The sequence below is a fragment of the Seriola lalandi genome, unplaced genomic scaffold, assembly GCF_002814215.2.
Source record: "Seriola lalandi dorsalis isolate HSWRI2012SDOR001 ecotype SW California unplaced genomic scaffold, Sedor1 jcf7180002054585, whole genome shotgun sequence".
Lineage (NCBI taxonomy): Eukaryota > Metazoa > Chordata > Actinopteri > Carangiformes > Carangidae > Seriola > Seriola lalandi.
In genome coordinates, this window is record NW_019525138.1 from 4,398,282 (window position 1) to 4,412,662 (window position 14,381).

Consider the following 14,381-nt stretch of genomic DNA (forward strand, 5'->3'; position numbering starts at 1 on the left):
AGGTGTGTCTGTTATGTATACTGCTTTCATTCATTTGTATGGGGTGGACGAAATAATAAGAGCACCTGGCAACATAACATAAACAGCAGGGCTGCATAATTTTCCTAATAACCTGGAAACTGTATGTATGTATGTGTAATTGTAGAATGTGAACATCCCTCCATGTTATTAAACCGAAATAAAGTATTTTATTTTATTTTATTATATTCTTGTTTTTTTCTGTATTTTGTTTCACTCTGATTTGTTTTTATTAGTTTCTCTTTTACTCTGGAGGTTGATTGAGATGTATGTTAAAAAAAAAATCAATAAATAGATATAATAGAAATATTACAGGGGGTAATAGAAATATTACAGTGGACATGACCTTGGTATCCTCAATTACTCACATGAACATGGGTCCAGGTGAGATTATACGCTGTGGCATTCTATTCAAAAGCTGTATGAATATAATCAGAGAATTAAGTATAATCTGTAAAATTAGACTTTAATTGTTAAATATTTGACTCTTTCACAGTGTTAAAAACCCAGCGCTCACTCCCTGAAAAAAAAATCCCTGCAAGATAAAAATAATAATTCTGCCCTCTCCGTTGAAAGGACTGTTGAATTTCTATCACTTTGTGCAGAGGAGGGTCGTATTTAAAGAGCTCATTCTCTCCACTCCTGCACTCTGAGAAATTCAATCAGTGATCATACGTCTCGTTCACAGACTTTCCCTTTCAAAGCCTTCCTGACCCGTCTCTCCTCTGTCTTTCTCACCCTTTAATTTACCTGCCCATCTAGGCCAGCACAGGAAAATTTGTTGCCATGGCAACCCCTTCCACAGAGGGGCTGCAGCAGTGGAGAGGAAGGGTTACCCGAGCACACTGGTATTTAACCACACACACACACACACACACACACACACACACACACACACACACACAGTAACGCTGAGAGTAGGTCAGTGGAGAAATCAGCTCTTTAGCTTCTGAAGCCACAGTGCAGAGCTCGCAGCCATCCAGCAGAGGATCAGTGATGTGTGCACGCTGCCATGGACTCTCCACAATAACCCTGAGGCAGCCTTTCATGATGCTCCACCAGAGGGTTTGTCGGGAGTCAGTCCAGATTCTTCTCTTTTTTTAGTTAGTCTAGTTTTGGGCTGATAAAGGCTTTATAATAACACCATTTAAATCAGGCACAGCAGCACTTCCTCTCCTCGGCTGGGGCTGCCTGGGTTGGGAGAATGGCGGCGGTACTTAAGCACTTAAGTACAAAACTGAGGTTCTTTTACCTGACCTGAGTGTTTCAATTTTGTTATACTTCTGCTCCACTACATTTATCTGACAGTCTAGGAAGATGCATTCAGTTCATTTTCTGCAAAACAAATAAAAATCCTGCATTGAAAATTCTATTTAAGTGAAAGTATTTTTTACTGAGATGCAGTTAAAGTATTTGCTCCGGTGGGTGATTTATTATTATGTATTGTGTTATTAGATTGTAGCTGCTTGAAGTGGAGCTAGTTTTAATTTTTAAAACTTTTACATAAGGAACTGATGTAACAGGTCAAGACTCACTTTTTAATCTTTAACAATGTAATTTAAAAGTGGTCATGTGGTTTTAAGCATTATAATCTACATCTGAGAAATAAAGGTAGGGAAGTAAAAAGCACAATATGTCCCTCTGAAATGCAGTGCAACAAAAGGGTGAAGTAGCATAAAATATAAAATACTATAAATAAAGTACAAGTAGCTCAAAACGGTGCTTAAGTATAGAGCTTGTGTTGTTCTTATTTGCCTTCCACTACATTTAAGAATGAAATACATGTGATACATAACATAAAATCAACATATAAAATTTGATGGATAAGTATATATTAAAGGTTCTGTTTTGAGTTGTGCAAAGACACACATGCTGGGATTTATGTGAAAACATCATGTATAAAAACAAAACTTTATAATTATAAAAAATACACATTTTTATAAGACAAGACCAACTTTTGGGACCTTGGTGGTTCAAATTTAACAATGTGACAGGGGCCATTTTTGTATGACGAGTACTTTTGTTTTGATACTTCTGGTATTTTTACATTGTGGCTAATGTTACTTAAGTAAAACATGGGAAAACTTCTTATTCAAATACTTCCTCTGTATTTTTTAGTTCTCTTGATAACATCAAAAATGTTCTACAGATTCAGTTGAACTCAGTATGTTTGTAGTATATTTGTATTTTGAAAGCCCTTACTTGTAGTGCATCTAAGACATATTACTTTGCACTAAAATTTGCTACTAAAAAGCACTATATTTTATTTTATTTTTTGTACCACAAAACTGTAATTAAGTATAAAGCTTGAATAAATGTGCTTAGTTTGACAGCACTTACTTTAAAAATGTATATTTTATAACATATGTAAATTAGTTTTAATGAGCTCCATTTTAATCCAGAATGAATATTAAAATACTGTTTACATGTTAATGCATAAATAAGATTAATTCAATATTATCAGTGATAACAGAACATGTAGAGGAGTCATTCTGCTGCAGGATAGGCACTTTTACTTTGAATGTTCAAAGTATATTTTGCTGTAATACTTCCAATTTCCTCTGAATGCAGGACTTTGAGTATTTTCAAATTGTGGCATTTGTTATTTTCACTTCAGTAACAGATCTGAATACATCTACTACTGTTTTTACCATGACTTGTCTTAGTAACTATAAAAATAGGAGTCTTTTTAAATTTAAGAAAATCTGTTTAATATGAAATTATTTATTCAGCGTATAAAACAGGTCTGACACAGGCACAAAACATTCATAATACATAAAACTAAGAAACCCAAATTGATAAAAAAAACAAAATATAACATGGGAGAAGAGTAAACTGGCCTTTTGGACTGAACGAATAATGAAAGTATATATATATATATATATATATATATATACACAATGGATCTTCATGATAAAAGGAAAACAATAAGTGCAAAATGTTTAAGATAAAAAACACATTTACACACCCACCAATAACAAAAAGATCAGAAACACTTTATTTTACAGGTGTGGAATTTTTCTAAGTTACCGGGAAATAACTCTCTAACTTAGGAATTCTCTCAATGTAAACACAAGTAAATATCAATTCATTATTATTATTATTATTATTATGATGGAAGATTTTATTCTATAATATTAAATAAAATTTAATTACAATTCAGCATATTGTATGTGTGTCTGTAGACAAATTTCACATTCTGTTCTCCGACTAAAAGACTCAAAAGTTACAACAGCAGTGTCAGCAATGTTACAACTTACATTTATGTTCTTTCCAGAAAACTTCATAGGAAATTATTTGGAAAATATTCAGAAATAACGAACCTGTAAAATAAAGCTTTGCCAAAGAGTCTTAACTTGAGGTCCACTAACTACAGTAGCTTGGTCCAGAGCTTAGGGGTTTCTTCAAGAGTGTGTTTGCTCTGTAAGACTTAACATTTTTTGAATTTTCATGCTCAATACCTCCAGAAAGTTTTCAGACACCCTCATAGTTAACCTTGTTAATATCAGATACTTGGTTGTTTAAAGATCCAAACGTCGCAGCTCTTAACACACAAGACAATGAATGCAGTTTCCCTTCACCATCGTTGTGCAAATACAGCATTGAAAGAGTCCTTAAGATACAGTGTAGTGCTTAAAGTTTGTTCTAATTAAAATATGAGATTATTTTTAAGGCACAATAAGAAGTTAATATACAAAATGGAGGAGTGAGGATTTACATGCTACATGACTGCAACCTGGGGCATTTTCATGATTATAATATCACTATTCTCTTCAATATTAATATCAAAACACACGTTCCTTTCCTACATTACACAGCTGAAATTCCTCCTCTGAGCTTTGACTCAGAGCGCCCTCTAATGGCCACAACCGTCAGTGAACTCAGCACCAACTGCAGCAAATACTCCAAACATTCTCCCCCTGCTGCCCCTCATTACCGCGCACGTCTTGAACCTCTCATCAGGGCTGTGTGGATATGAATCAAATCCCCACTGCTCTAAAAAATGTGTGTCCATTGTCGCTCATTAAGCTGTCTCCACGGGGACCAGCAGCTCGTTAATTAAAAATAAAAACCAACCACAGTCTGGAGCCGCATGTGTAAGTGGAAAATAATTAAAAATATTAAAGAGAGGAGGGGCGGGCGTTGTGCTTCATGCCTGGGTCGCACCTCCCATGAGTCTTACAACCCCCCCCCCCCCCCCCCCCCCCCCGATAAGATTATCACTCAGACGCACACCTTTGCACTGCTCGTGTAATTGCTCTTTATCAGCTGTGCTTAATAGATATCAGTACAATCTGACGATTTAGACTGGGGCTCACACTTTAGACTTGAAGTGAAGGTCTGGATGACTGATCCAGGACCAGGAGGAGAGGTTACACTGAAGAGCTGAGGTCACGCGGGTCGTACGGGGTCTACAGTGCTACACAGACGCAGGGGTGTTTGAGGCAGACGGGGAGGATGCCCTTGTTGATTTGGTGGAACTCCACCAGCTGCAGGAGGTCTATGAAGAGGGTGAGCCCGTCGTCCATGGTGAAGTACTTCCTGCCTCCGTCCTCACACTGCAGAGAGGAGAGGAGGAGGAGGAGGAGGAGGAGGAGAAGAATAACAGTTAGGCTGCTGCATCACACACAGGATGTTTATTTACTGTTTGAGAGAATGAATGAAGTTGAACTCACAGGGATCACCAGGTAGTGTTTGGTCTTCAGCTGGTAACACAGAGACAGGACGAAGCACTGTCCATGCTGCTGACTCTCACGGATGAGGAACATCCTGAAACACAAACACACACACACACACACACACACACACACACACACACACACACACACACACACACACACACACACAGCTGGATTAATCATCACATCTTCAGAGTTCACTTCCCAGAATAATGAGCTAAACTTGGCGCAGCAGCAGAGTTGGTGCATTAATCGATTAGTTGATCAACTGGAAGTTAATTATTAACTAATTGGATTTCTCCAAGCAGAAATGTCGAGAGTTGATGTGGAAGCTGGACTCTGCACCCACATATGATTAGTGGTAAACACACTACACCTGGAGATGCTGAGATTTGAGGATAGAGGAGGTGTGTTTAATATGATCTGGGACCCTGAACAGAAATTCTTTCAGGCTAAGAATTAATGTGTTGAGTCCAATGTAAAGGACCATGCTGTGGATTCTGTTTCCATTTCTCTCTCAAAAGGTTCTGTAATACGTCTATATAATTCTGTTCTTTTTTAAAGAAACACTACCTTGCACTTCATTCATCCGCGACTGTAGCTACTGCTGTTATGTATGATGTGCTGTGTTTGTTTGTGGGTTTTTTTTAAATTTTATTCTTCTTTTGTAAGTTTGCATTCTGACTATTCAGCAAAAATAATAAACTTTTTTTTTATTTTTTATGCTGAGTTCTTGAATGTTAAGATTTGCTGCTTTTCCGTTTCATATCATCCCAAATTGATTATCTTTTGGTTTTGAATTGCTGGTCAGACAAAACAAAAGACATTTATCGACCAAATGAAACAAACAAACAATCAAGAAAATATTAGTAACCATTAATCATGAGAATAATCGTCTCATGCAGCAAAAATTGCAGTCCTCAGAGGAGTTTGAAAAGCCGCACACGTCTTGTGTTAATGGAGTGTAACACCTCGCACTGAGTCTCATAAAATCCCGATTCGATTCTGCTGTAACACTGGCAGACTCACAGCCGCACAACCACAGATATCATCATCTTCTTCTTTTGTGCCACACATTCTAACTTCCTTGTCAAAACCTGGTGTCTACATCACCCACAACGCAACCCAACAGCTGAGAGTTTGTTAGGAGATTGGGGCGTGTTATGTTAGCAGCCGCTAATGCAGCAGAGATGTGTGGTAAACTCACTTATTTCTAACTACACACTAACTACACCCAGATTTTTGTCTCATTTTCAAACTTGTGGTCTCTCTGGAGCCACAAAAAGCTTTACACAGCAGTGCTCCACAACACCTGTGAACACGCCCATTTCCTTTAATCCAATGTCAATGATGAGGAAAATGTAATATATAACAAAAGATGACGCATTACAAGCAGCGGCAATGGTAAGAAATGGTCTACACTTCCTCTCTCCTTAGTGGGCGTGGGTCGTGATTGCTTGTTCATGTCAAAACACAACAACAATACAATACAACACTAAGTACAGTTTCAATTTACACCTGATTTTGCTGCTCATTTTAATCTGCAACAATAATGGTTTTATTATGCAAAGAAAAACAACTTTTATTTCAGTTTTAACTTTTAATTCATGGCTGCAGGTATACAGTAGGTCCTCCAATCAGAGAAGAGATCTGTGTTGCCAGATCTTGCAACAGTTTGTTGCTGAGACAGCGACAGGTGTTGAATAAAGTTTTTTCCTGATTTGTAAATGACATCATAATAAGATCTGTGGCTTGTGAAAACTTTATCCAAGTATTGCTCTTGACTAATTATGAACCACACGTTTTTCCCTTTCTTTCATACCGAACTGTAATGTCCCTTTGTCACCTGATTTGATTTGATTTATTTATTTATTTTATTATTATTACATTATTATTTTCTATATTTTGTGGCGTTTATTCTTATTTGTTTTTCATCACCATATATTTCTAACTGTCAGTTGTATTAATGCTGAATGTGTAGACCAATGTTGTGCTGAGCCCTTCGTTGTTGTTCTTTTTGTTTAATTGAAACTCAATAAATATACTTTACTGATAACTACCCACTCCTTGAGCTTTCTGTTTCCCTGGCAAAAAATGATTGATCCAATATTTATTTCAGTGACTATGGGGAGAAAGAATCAGTCATAATCCGTGATCTGTAATTTCTGTCTCTGATGTAAAATCCTTAAGACGGTATCAGGGGTCTTTACTCCTCCACTCACCCGTCCACCAGCCCCTGCTTCTCTATCAGCCTCTGTGCTTCCCTTCTGGACACGCCGCCATGAAACCACGGCTGGATCTTGTGGATGGCTGCGAACAAACAGAGAAAAAACACAGTGTGAGAAAGTGAGGAAGACCACAGTATGAAGATACACAAGCAGGACTCTGCCTCCTCTCACGTGGACTTACAGGAAGGTCGGGCGCCAGAGTTGAGGTTGGGCAGACTGCACCTCAGGGCTTCTCTCCTCTGAACAGAAAAAGGTCAGACAAACCATATCAGACATTTCTGGAAGCTTTTTAAAAACACTGCATCTTCCCTCCTTATAGAATAAGACCATTTATTACAGTTTGCCCACCGTTCCTCTCTGCAATAACAAAGTTTGTGTTTGTTAATATAAACATATTTAACAGCTAGTTTCTTCTGCTTCTGTTCACTGGCTTCAAGGTGTTTTTCATTAAATTGGAAATAAATCCACTTTTCTCTGAAAGCCTCATTAGATGAGTTTTTCTTTTATACCCTTCATACCTTTTTTTAAAAAAACTTCAAATTCTGCCTTCAGGCCTCCATCATTTGTTTATTTCAGTTTTTAATATTGCTTTTCTCTCTCTCTACTTTTCCTTTATTATTGTTATCTGTTCTCTCCACTCAGGTTTGTTCCTGTTGTGGTTATAAGTTTAGCTTTGTTGATTACAGACTGATGTCTCGGATAATTGTCACACTGATGAGTTGAATAATTATTCTATGTGCCACCATGTCTGAGGGCTGTCATTAACGCTGTACTTGCTTTTGCTCGTTAGTACATAAACTAAACCTCTTTATTTCTGTTTTCATTGCTCCCTCTCTTTTTCCCTCCCTCCATCCTCACCCTCCAAGCTTGTCCCTCCTCCCTCTCAGCGTTCTGGGCCTCCGTTGGATTCTGGATGACCCGTCCTCCGGCCTTCCCTGAGAAGTCCATGGCCACCAGGCTGGCCTCCGACTTTGACTGCGCACACACACACACACACACACACACACACACACACACACACACACACACACACACACACACACACAGAGTTAATAAACCAGCATTAATGTGAGATGACACTGCAGAGATGACTTCCCAGACTCCTCCTCTACATTGCATCAAGTGTCTGATGAGCTCACTTTGCCATCTGTGAGCTTGGTTCCTTCCAGGCTGCGTGGGGCCGCCTTCGACAACTGGTAGTTACACTGAAGCTGCTTCCCATACTGACGTGACACACACACACACACACACACACACACACACACACACACACACACACAAAACATCAATTATTCTTTGTTTTACTGTCTGCACTTGCACAAGAATAAATAAATAGGACCCGAATTTAAAACTTTTAGAGGATATAATCAGCTTTTTTGCCAGATACTGATCAGCTAATACAGTAAGAGAGAAATCAATTGTTTCATGGTGCATTAGAAAAAATATCGATGTAAAACCTTGAACAATCTGAAAGCCGATGTCCAACAAGTTCGTGTCTGTTCGTTCTCAGCACACAGGATCTTCAGGTCCTGAACACGGACAGGGTTTCTGGAAGGCTGTGCAAACGCAAACACACACACACACACACACACACACACACACACACACACACACACACACAGTTAATGTGAGGGCGCATCTTTCATTTCCAAGTTTTAACTTAAACAAAATAAGCAGGAAGAGAAATCCGCTGTCCATATTTCCCTCAGGAGCTGGTGGAGACCAAACACGGAGCTAAATGAAAGGGAACACTGGACTGAAGGCGACACAAACACTTTGATGCTGCACTTTGTCCGCTGGATGTGTAGATGAGCAACTGTTTGCTACACCTTAGCCACAAGAAGAATACAAGAAAAAGGATATTTCAGTAATGTGTTCGCAGCTCGTTGTGCAGCCAAGAAAATGTATTAATACAGTGTTAACATCACATCGTTTTTTTGGACCTTTTTGAAGGTGGAAAGTGACATAGATTCACTTGATTTATAGATTTTCTGGTCAATAATGACACTTTTTTTTTTTTAATCTGAGCTCACTGTGGCAGCTGTGAACACATCAGGTGTTATGTGGAAATGACTTTCTGACTTCAGAGGAACCATAATGACATACAAATTAGAAACGGATGTCTTCCAGACAGAGCGACAATTTCCAATGTCATTTTCTGCTTTTAGCATGACTGTGACATAAATCTACTGCACAGCAGCAAATTACTGGTAAAGTATGATATTACTGTGTGTTAGAGAGAGTGTGAGTTCCTCCATCACTGTCAGCCATGCAGAACCCACAGTCATTTCTCCTCGAGCTCAGACTCTGCTGCTGTGTGAGTGAGAGGTGGAAGGAATGACATGAATGCTAGAGGGAGGCTTTAGCACGCACGGATGCACGCACGCACGCACGCACGCACGCACGCACGCACGCACGCACACACAAACCCTCAGTTCAAACAGTTCTCTAACGGTTCCCTACACCATGTTCTGTCTGGTTTGAGAACATTTCCGTGTCTCCTCCTGTCTTGGTTCATCTCTGAGGACGTGGTTACCTTGATGCAGAAGGTGAAGTCTGCAGGTGCTCCGTACAGCTTACGGCTGTTCACCACAGTGTACACGTTCAAGTCCTCCAGATCAGCCACATACTGCAGGTGCCGAGGTTCCTGGGGGCCAAAACACAGAGATATATATATAAAAAAAAAAAAGGTACACAGTCAGGGTTCCCACTTATTTTTTGATGATCGCGCTCGTATGAAAGACAGGAATCACACGCACATAAACGCAGTCTACACTGGGTTATACTTATCTTTCTCACCTCTTATCTTTATCACCTCTTACATGTTTAATTGATTATGAAATTATGACAAATTGATCGCATGAACAAAATGCAAAATGTATCATTATTATCATCATTATTAATTTATAGCCTGACTAACCTGACTCACCCCCTGAAACCTGAAAACAACAACGATATCTCAGTAACACCTTGATGGAACTTGGCACAAACAGTTGCTGGGGACTGAAGAATGACCTGGGTAGATTTTGGTGGCTAAAGGTGAAAGGTCAAGGTCACACTGACCTTACAAAACAGGATTTTGGCCTTGTGAACACAATATCTTGAGAACTCCTCAAGAGAATCCCTTCTAATTTGGTACAAACATTCACTTGTCAAGGACAAAGTAATTCAATTTTGGGGGTCAAAGGTCAAGGTCGTGGTGACCTCACAAAAACGCGATATCTCAGTAACACCTTGAAGGAACTTTTTCAAATTTGGTAAAAATGTTCACCTGGACTCAAGCATGAACTGATTAGATTTTGGTGGCTAAAGGCCCAAGGTCAAAGTTCAACGACATGGTGGCCACACAAAACAGGACCTTGGCCTTGTGAACACTATACTCCTCAAGGGAATCCCTTCTGATTTGGCACAAACATTCACTTGGACTCAAGGACAAATTACTCATGGTTAATATGGTTTAATACTTTATATGACTCTGGATAAACAGGGATGTAACCTGAAACTAGTCTGAGTGGCGGGAGGGATACAACCATGAGGAGGTGATTCTAGTTCTTATTAATTATATGAACCATTGCTGCATGAACACCAATAACTACATTAGTAGACTACAATTTTCCCGAATTCACAAATCTAGACTAAACTTCACACACGTACTAAATGTTCAACTCAAAGTTGTATTAGCTCAGATTATTTACTACCGCTGGGTCTCATCAATTTATCACGCTTTAGCCCCTTTACTAGCAACAGGAAGTGACGTCTTTAACGAGGTTAATCACACCACAAAAATCATCCAACCTGCACACACGTGCAAACAACAGCCTATTAGTCATCTACAAACTCGCCTACCATTTGAAAGTCAACATGATCCTGAACATTTGACTTTTTCTCTAATTTTCCATGTGTTTTCCCTGACTGGAAAACTGGTCAACTGTTTTCCACTTTTCCAAGACACATGGGAACCCCGACAGTGTGCACAGTGTGAAAAATGTAATTTATCTGTTTAAGGTCTTCCATGTGTCTTCCTCTGTTCTGTTTTATAACATGGAAGCTGTAAAGTTCAGTAAAATGATGAAAAGCTGAACAGTAAAGTGGACTTGATTTGCTGACCTTGGATGAGCCCTTGGTGGAGCAGTAGAGTCCGGAGCGCCGCAGGAAGAAGTAGACCTTCTTCCAGGCCTTACGGCTGGGTTCCTTTACATGCAGGAAGCCCTGGATCTCTGGACACGTCCCAGACCTCAGCAGGTTCTGCAAAGTACACCAGGCTCATTATTTGCATTTTGTTTTTCCAAAAATAATCCATTTATTTATTTGATTATTTTGAATATTTAAAAAGAAAACAGATGTGTTATGACCTTGAGGTTGTAACAAGGGGAAAAGACCATTCACAACACGACACCTCTGCAGTTTAAACAATTTATCTGAACTCACTCTTAGGGATTGAGGTGCATAAATTGTAGCTCATCTGCATTTTCTCCTAATTTTTCTCAGTTGTAATCATTGTAAGACACTGTCTGCTATAAAACACACTTCAGCTTCATTTTGCTGTAGATTTTGTAGATGTAGTGACATAAAACTGGCTTTAAAAACAGCCTGAACAGATCTAGTGCTGAAACACTTAGAAGATTGATGAATTAGTCGATGCTTTACCTGAATGAGCTCTGATGATGTCATCCCCTTGCTGACATCGGCGCTGTCGGAGATCATGCTCTCTGGGAAGAAGAGCTGAGAGAGGAAAGAGAGGGTTCGTCATTAAAACTCCTCTGAACGAGAGAACACTCATTTACAAGACATAGAAGCTGCTGCCACCTGCACTGCATGACTCTGCTTTGGACTGTGATTATCAAAATCCAATGAGCAGGAATTATGCTCCTTTGTTTAAGAGGCAAAATTAGAATGTAACTATGCAACTATTTGCCACTTCTCCTGTGTTTTATTTGAAGTTGATGCATAAGAAGATATGGCTTCTCTCAGGCTTCTCTCTGTAGCTCTAGTGACAACATGTCAGTGAGCCAATCAGAAGAGAGGAGGCTCTGAGCCTTTCTTCTGATTGGCTTACTGGTTTCTGAGTGATCCAATAAAAACAGTTCATAGATTTCAGGTAAACACAAAGAAACCAAATCCTGCAAGGTTGGATGGTGGGTCCAGGTGGGCGGGGCTTGGTGCATGGCTGAGAACAGTGACTGCTTTGTTGTGACATCACAGAGTTACAGAAGCCCTGATGGCTGGTTTTAAGGCTCAGTTTCTGAATACAGGCTGTGTGCATTTCTCTGTGGACTGAGGCTTTGATACTTTCACAGTATTAAAATAGAACCTAGACTTGATCTATAATCACACAACACATGGACGTCTACCTTTATACAAAATGGGACCTTTAACTAAAGTATCAGTCATGCAAACTAAGAAACAGGCGTCCAGTCTGGAGCGAAAGGGAGATCCTGCTGCTGATTTTATTTGCATATTCATATGAAAATGGGTGAGAGTGTGCAAATAATTCTTGTTCCAGCCTCTCAAATAAAAGAGCTTGTTGCTTTTCTCTGTTTTATATGATTGTAAACTGAATTTTATCGGCTTTTGGACTGATAGTCAAAAAAAACAAGACATTTTAAGGCCTTACTTCAAACTCTACTATTTTTTGACACTCAATAAACAAATGATTAATCAAGAAAATAATCAGCATTTCAATTAAACATACGGGAAGTTTAAGCCTCACTTCATGAGTATAATGTGGTAAATCCCTGATCAAATTCACGTTTGTGCCTTGTGGAGGCAGTGTGGGCAAACTTTACAGAAAGAGGCACCGTGGGGGTGGCGGAGGGGTGTGCCGGTGGGAGGTTCATCAGAACCAGTTTTCAGAGTGAACTGTCATCTTTGTTTAACAGCACAGGCGACAGACCAGATCCAATGTAATGAAATATCTGAGGCATTAAGTCAGCGTGTCTGCACCAGCACGCAACCTGCCAGTCATCCGGGATCAGTAACCACCGTGACGTCAAGCTTTGTCAACATCTGCTGTACCAACATGTTTGATAAAGAACATGAAAATCCTCCTTGTCCCTGGCTGGAGGTGTTCTGTTATATAAAAGCACAGGAGGGATGTGCGTCTTAAACCTCACTGCTGTCTGTTATTTAGGGGAGTTTGACTTGTTACAGGTTGATGAGCTGCGTACCACTGGTTTCCTGAAGAACTCGTACTTGGCGTAGTTTTTGCAGAAAATGAGCCTTGTGTCGCCTTTGAGAGACCAGGTCGCCTGAACCTCCAGCACAACCTCGTGGTCCTCCAGACATCTCTCTGAGGAGCCAACAGAACATGTGTGAAAACTGACCGTTAAATCTGTTACTTTAAAGCTTCAGTTTTGTACTTTAAATTCAGTTTTAAGGCGCAGTCTTACCCAGACCGAGGGTGGGGTGGAGCTCGAGGAGAGCCCAGTTCTCCTGGTCGCTGCAGTGAGCCGTCTGCACCAACATGTGACACACGTCTCTGGCTGTAGCTCTGCGAGAAACCCACACCGACTTGCTGTAGCTGTCTTCCCCGTACACCTTTATCAGCTGATGGAGACACAAAAGTGGGGGAAGAATAATTTAGAAGCATTATTGGATAAACAGACTTTAAATATCAAAAGTTTCATTATTCACTGCAGAAAAATGGCCCCTGTCAGTGTCTAATATATAATGTAATTACATATATCAGTTTTTTGCAACCAAGGTGAACTGACATTTCAACACAGGGTTCGTGTCTAATTCTCCATGTCCTGAGCCGTCTGGTGAAAGAAAGAAATCCACCTTCCTACATCCTCCTGGTCTTTTCTGTGTGTGTGTGTGTGTGTGTGTGTGTGTGTAAGACTGTCTGTGTCCATGATGCTGCTGATGTGAACCGGGTGCAGGTTATTCAGGGGTCAGGACGTTTCTCAGAGCGTGCGGCTGTCTGACACGCCGTCTGGATCCAGCCAAAAGAAAACAAACCTGCCCGACCAGAAACCTGCGGCTGTCAATCAGCACGCCTGGACTGGTCGGGCGAGTGCCGGCATCAGTCGGGACAAAATAATGGCTGAGTATAAACCAGGAAGGCTCGTGGGGGAGGGACATTCCTTCAGTGGAAACCCCGTAGTTCAATATCCGGTCAGTCCGCTTTGACTCCTGAGTGTTGTTTCATTAAAGAGCAGGGGAGGCAGAGGAGAATTTGTTTCTATTTACTCAGAGCAAATTCAGCCTCTGAGCTCAGGACACAAAACTAACAGTGCGTGACAACGGTGGAGATTAGATCACATACTGAAAAACTCACTCACATCATCTGCACACAATCGAAAACGAAGACAATACTCCTGAGACTTCTGGAAACACTGTTGACCTTGTTTTATTTTGAAAACTCCAGGGTTGCGCTTTAGTCTGGACATCTGCTCATCAGTCGTGATGTATCCTTCCCTGATTCGTCACACTCCTAACATGACACCCCCGACAC

The 14,381-nt window shown here is 40.1% G+C and overlaps 1 protein-coding gene across 1 annotated transcript in view; it reads right to left on the minus strand.

Annotated features, from left to right (window-relative positions):
* Positions 1–2,704: 2,704 nt before the first annotated feature.
* Positions 2,705–14,381, minus strand: part of grb7 (growth factor receptor bound protein 7) — an 18,564-nt gene continuing 6,887 nt past the window's right edge. Inside the window, exons 4-15 of the mRNA XM_023418824.2 lie at positions 13,315–13,471; positions 13,093–13,214; positions 11,573–11,647; positions 11,033–11,170; positions 9,462–9,572; positions 8,383–8,481; positions 8,065–8,148; positions 7,784–7,900; positions 7,107–7,164; positions 6,920–7,007; positions 4,695–4,788; positions 2,705–4,577 (exon numbers count right to left, since the gene is read on the minus strand). Coding sequence (XP_023274592.1) covers positions 4,431–4,577; positions 4,695–4,788; positions 6,920–7,007; positions 7,107–7,164; positions 7,784–7,900; positions 8,065–8,148; positions 8,383–8,481; positions 9,462–9,572; positions 11,033–11,170; positions 11,573–11,647; positions 13,093–13,214; positions 13,315–13,471 — 1,290 coding nt within the window. The 3' untranslated portion in view covers positions 2,705–4,430. The remainder of the gene's footprint in view (positions 4,578–4,694; positions 4,789–6,919; positions 7,008–7,106; positions 7,165–7,783; positions 7,901–8,064; positions 8,149–8,382; positions 8,482–9,461; positions 9,573–11,032; positions 11,171–11,572; positions 11,648–13,092; positions 13,215–13,314; positions 13,472–14,381) is intronic.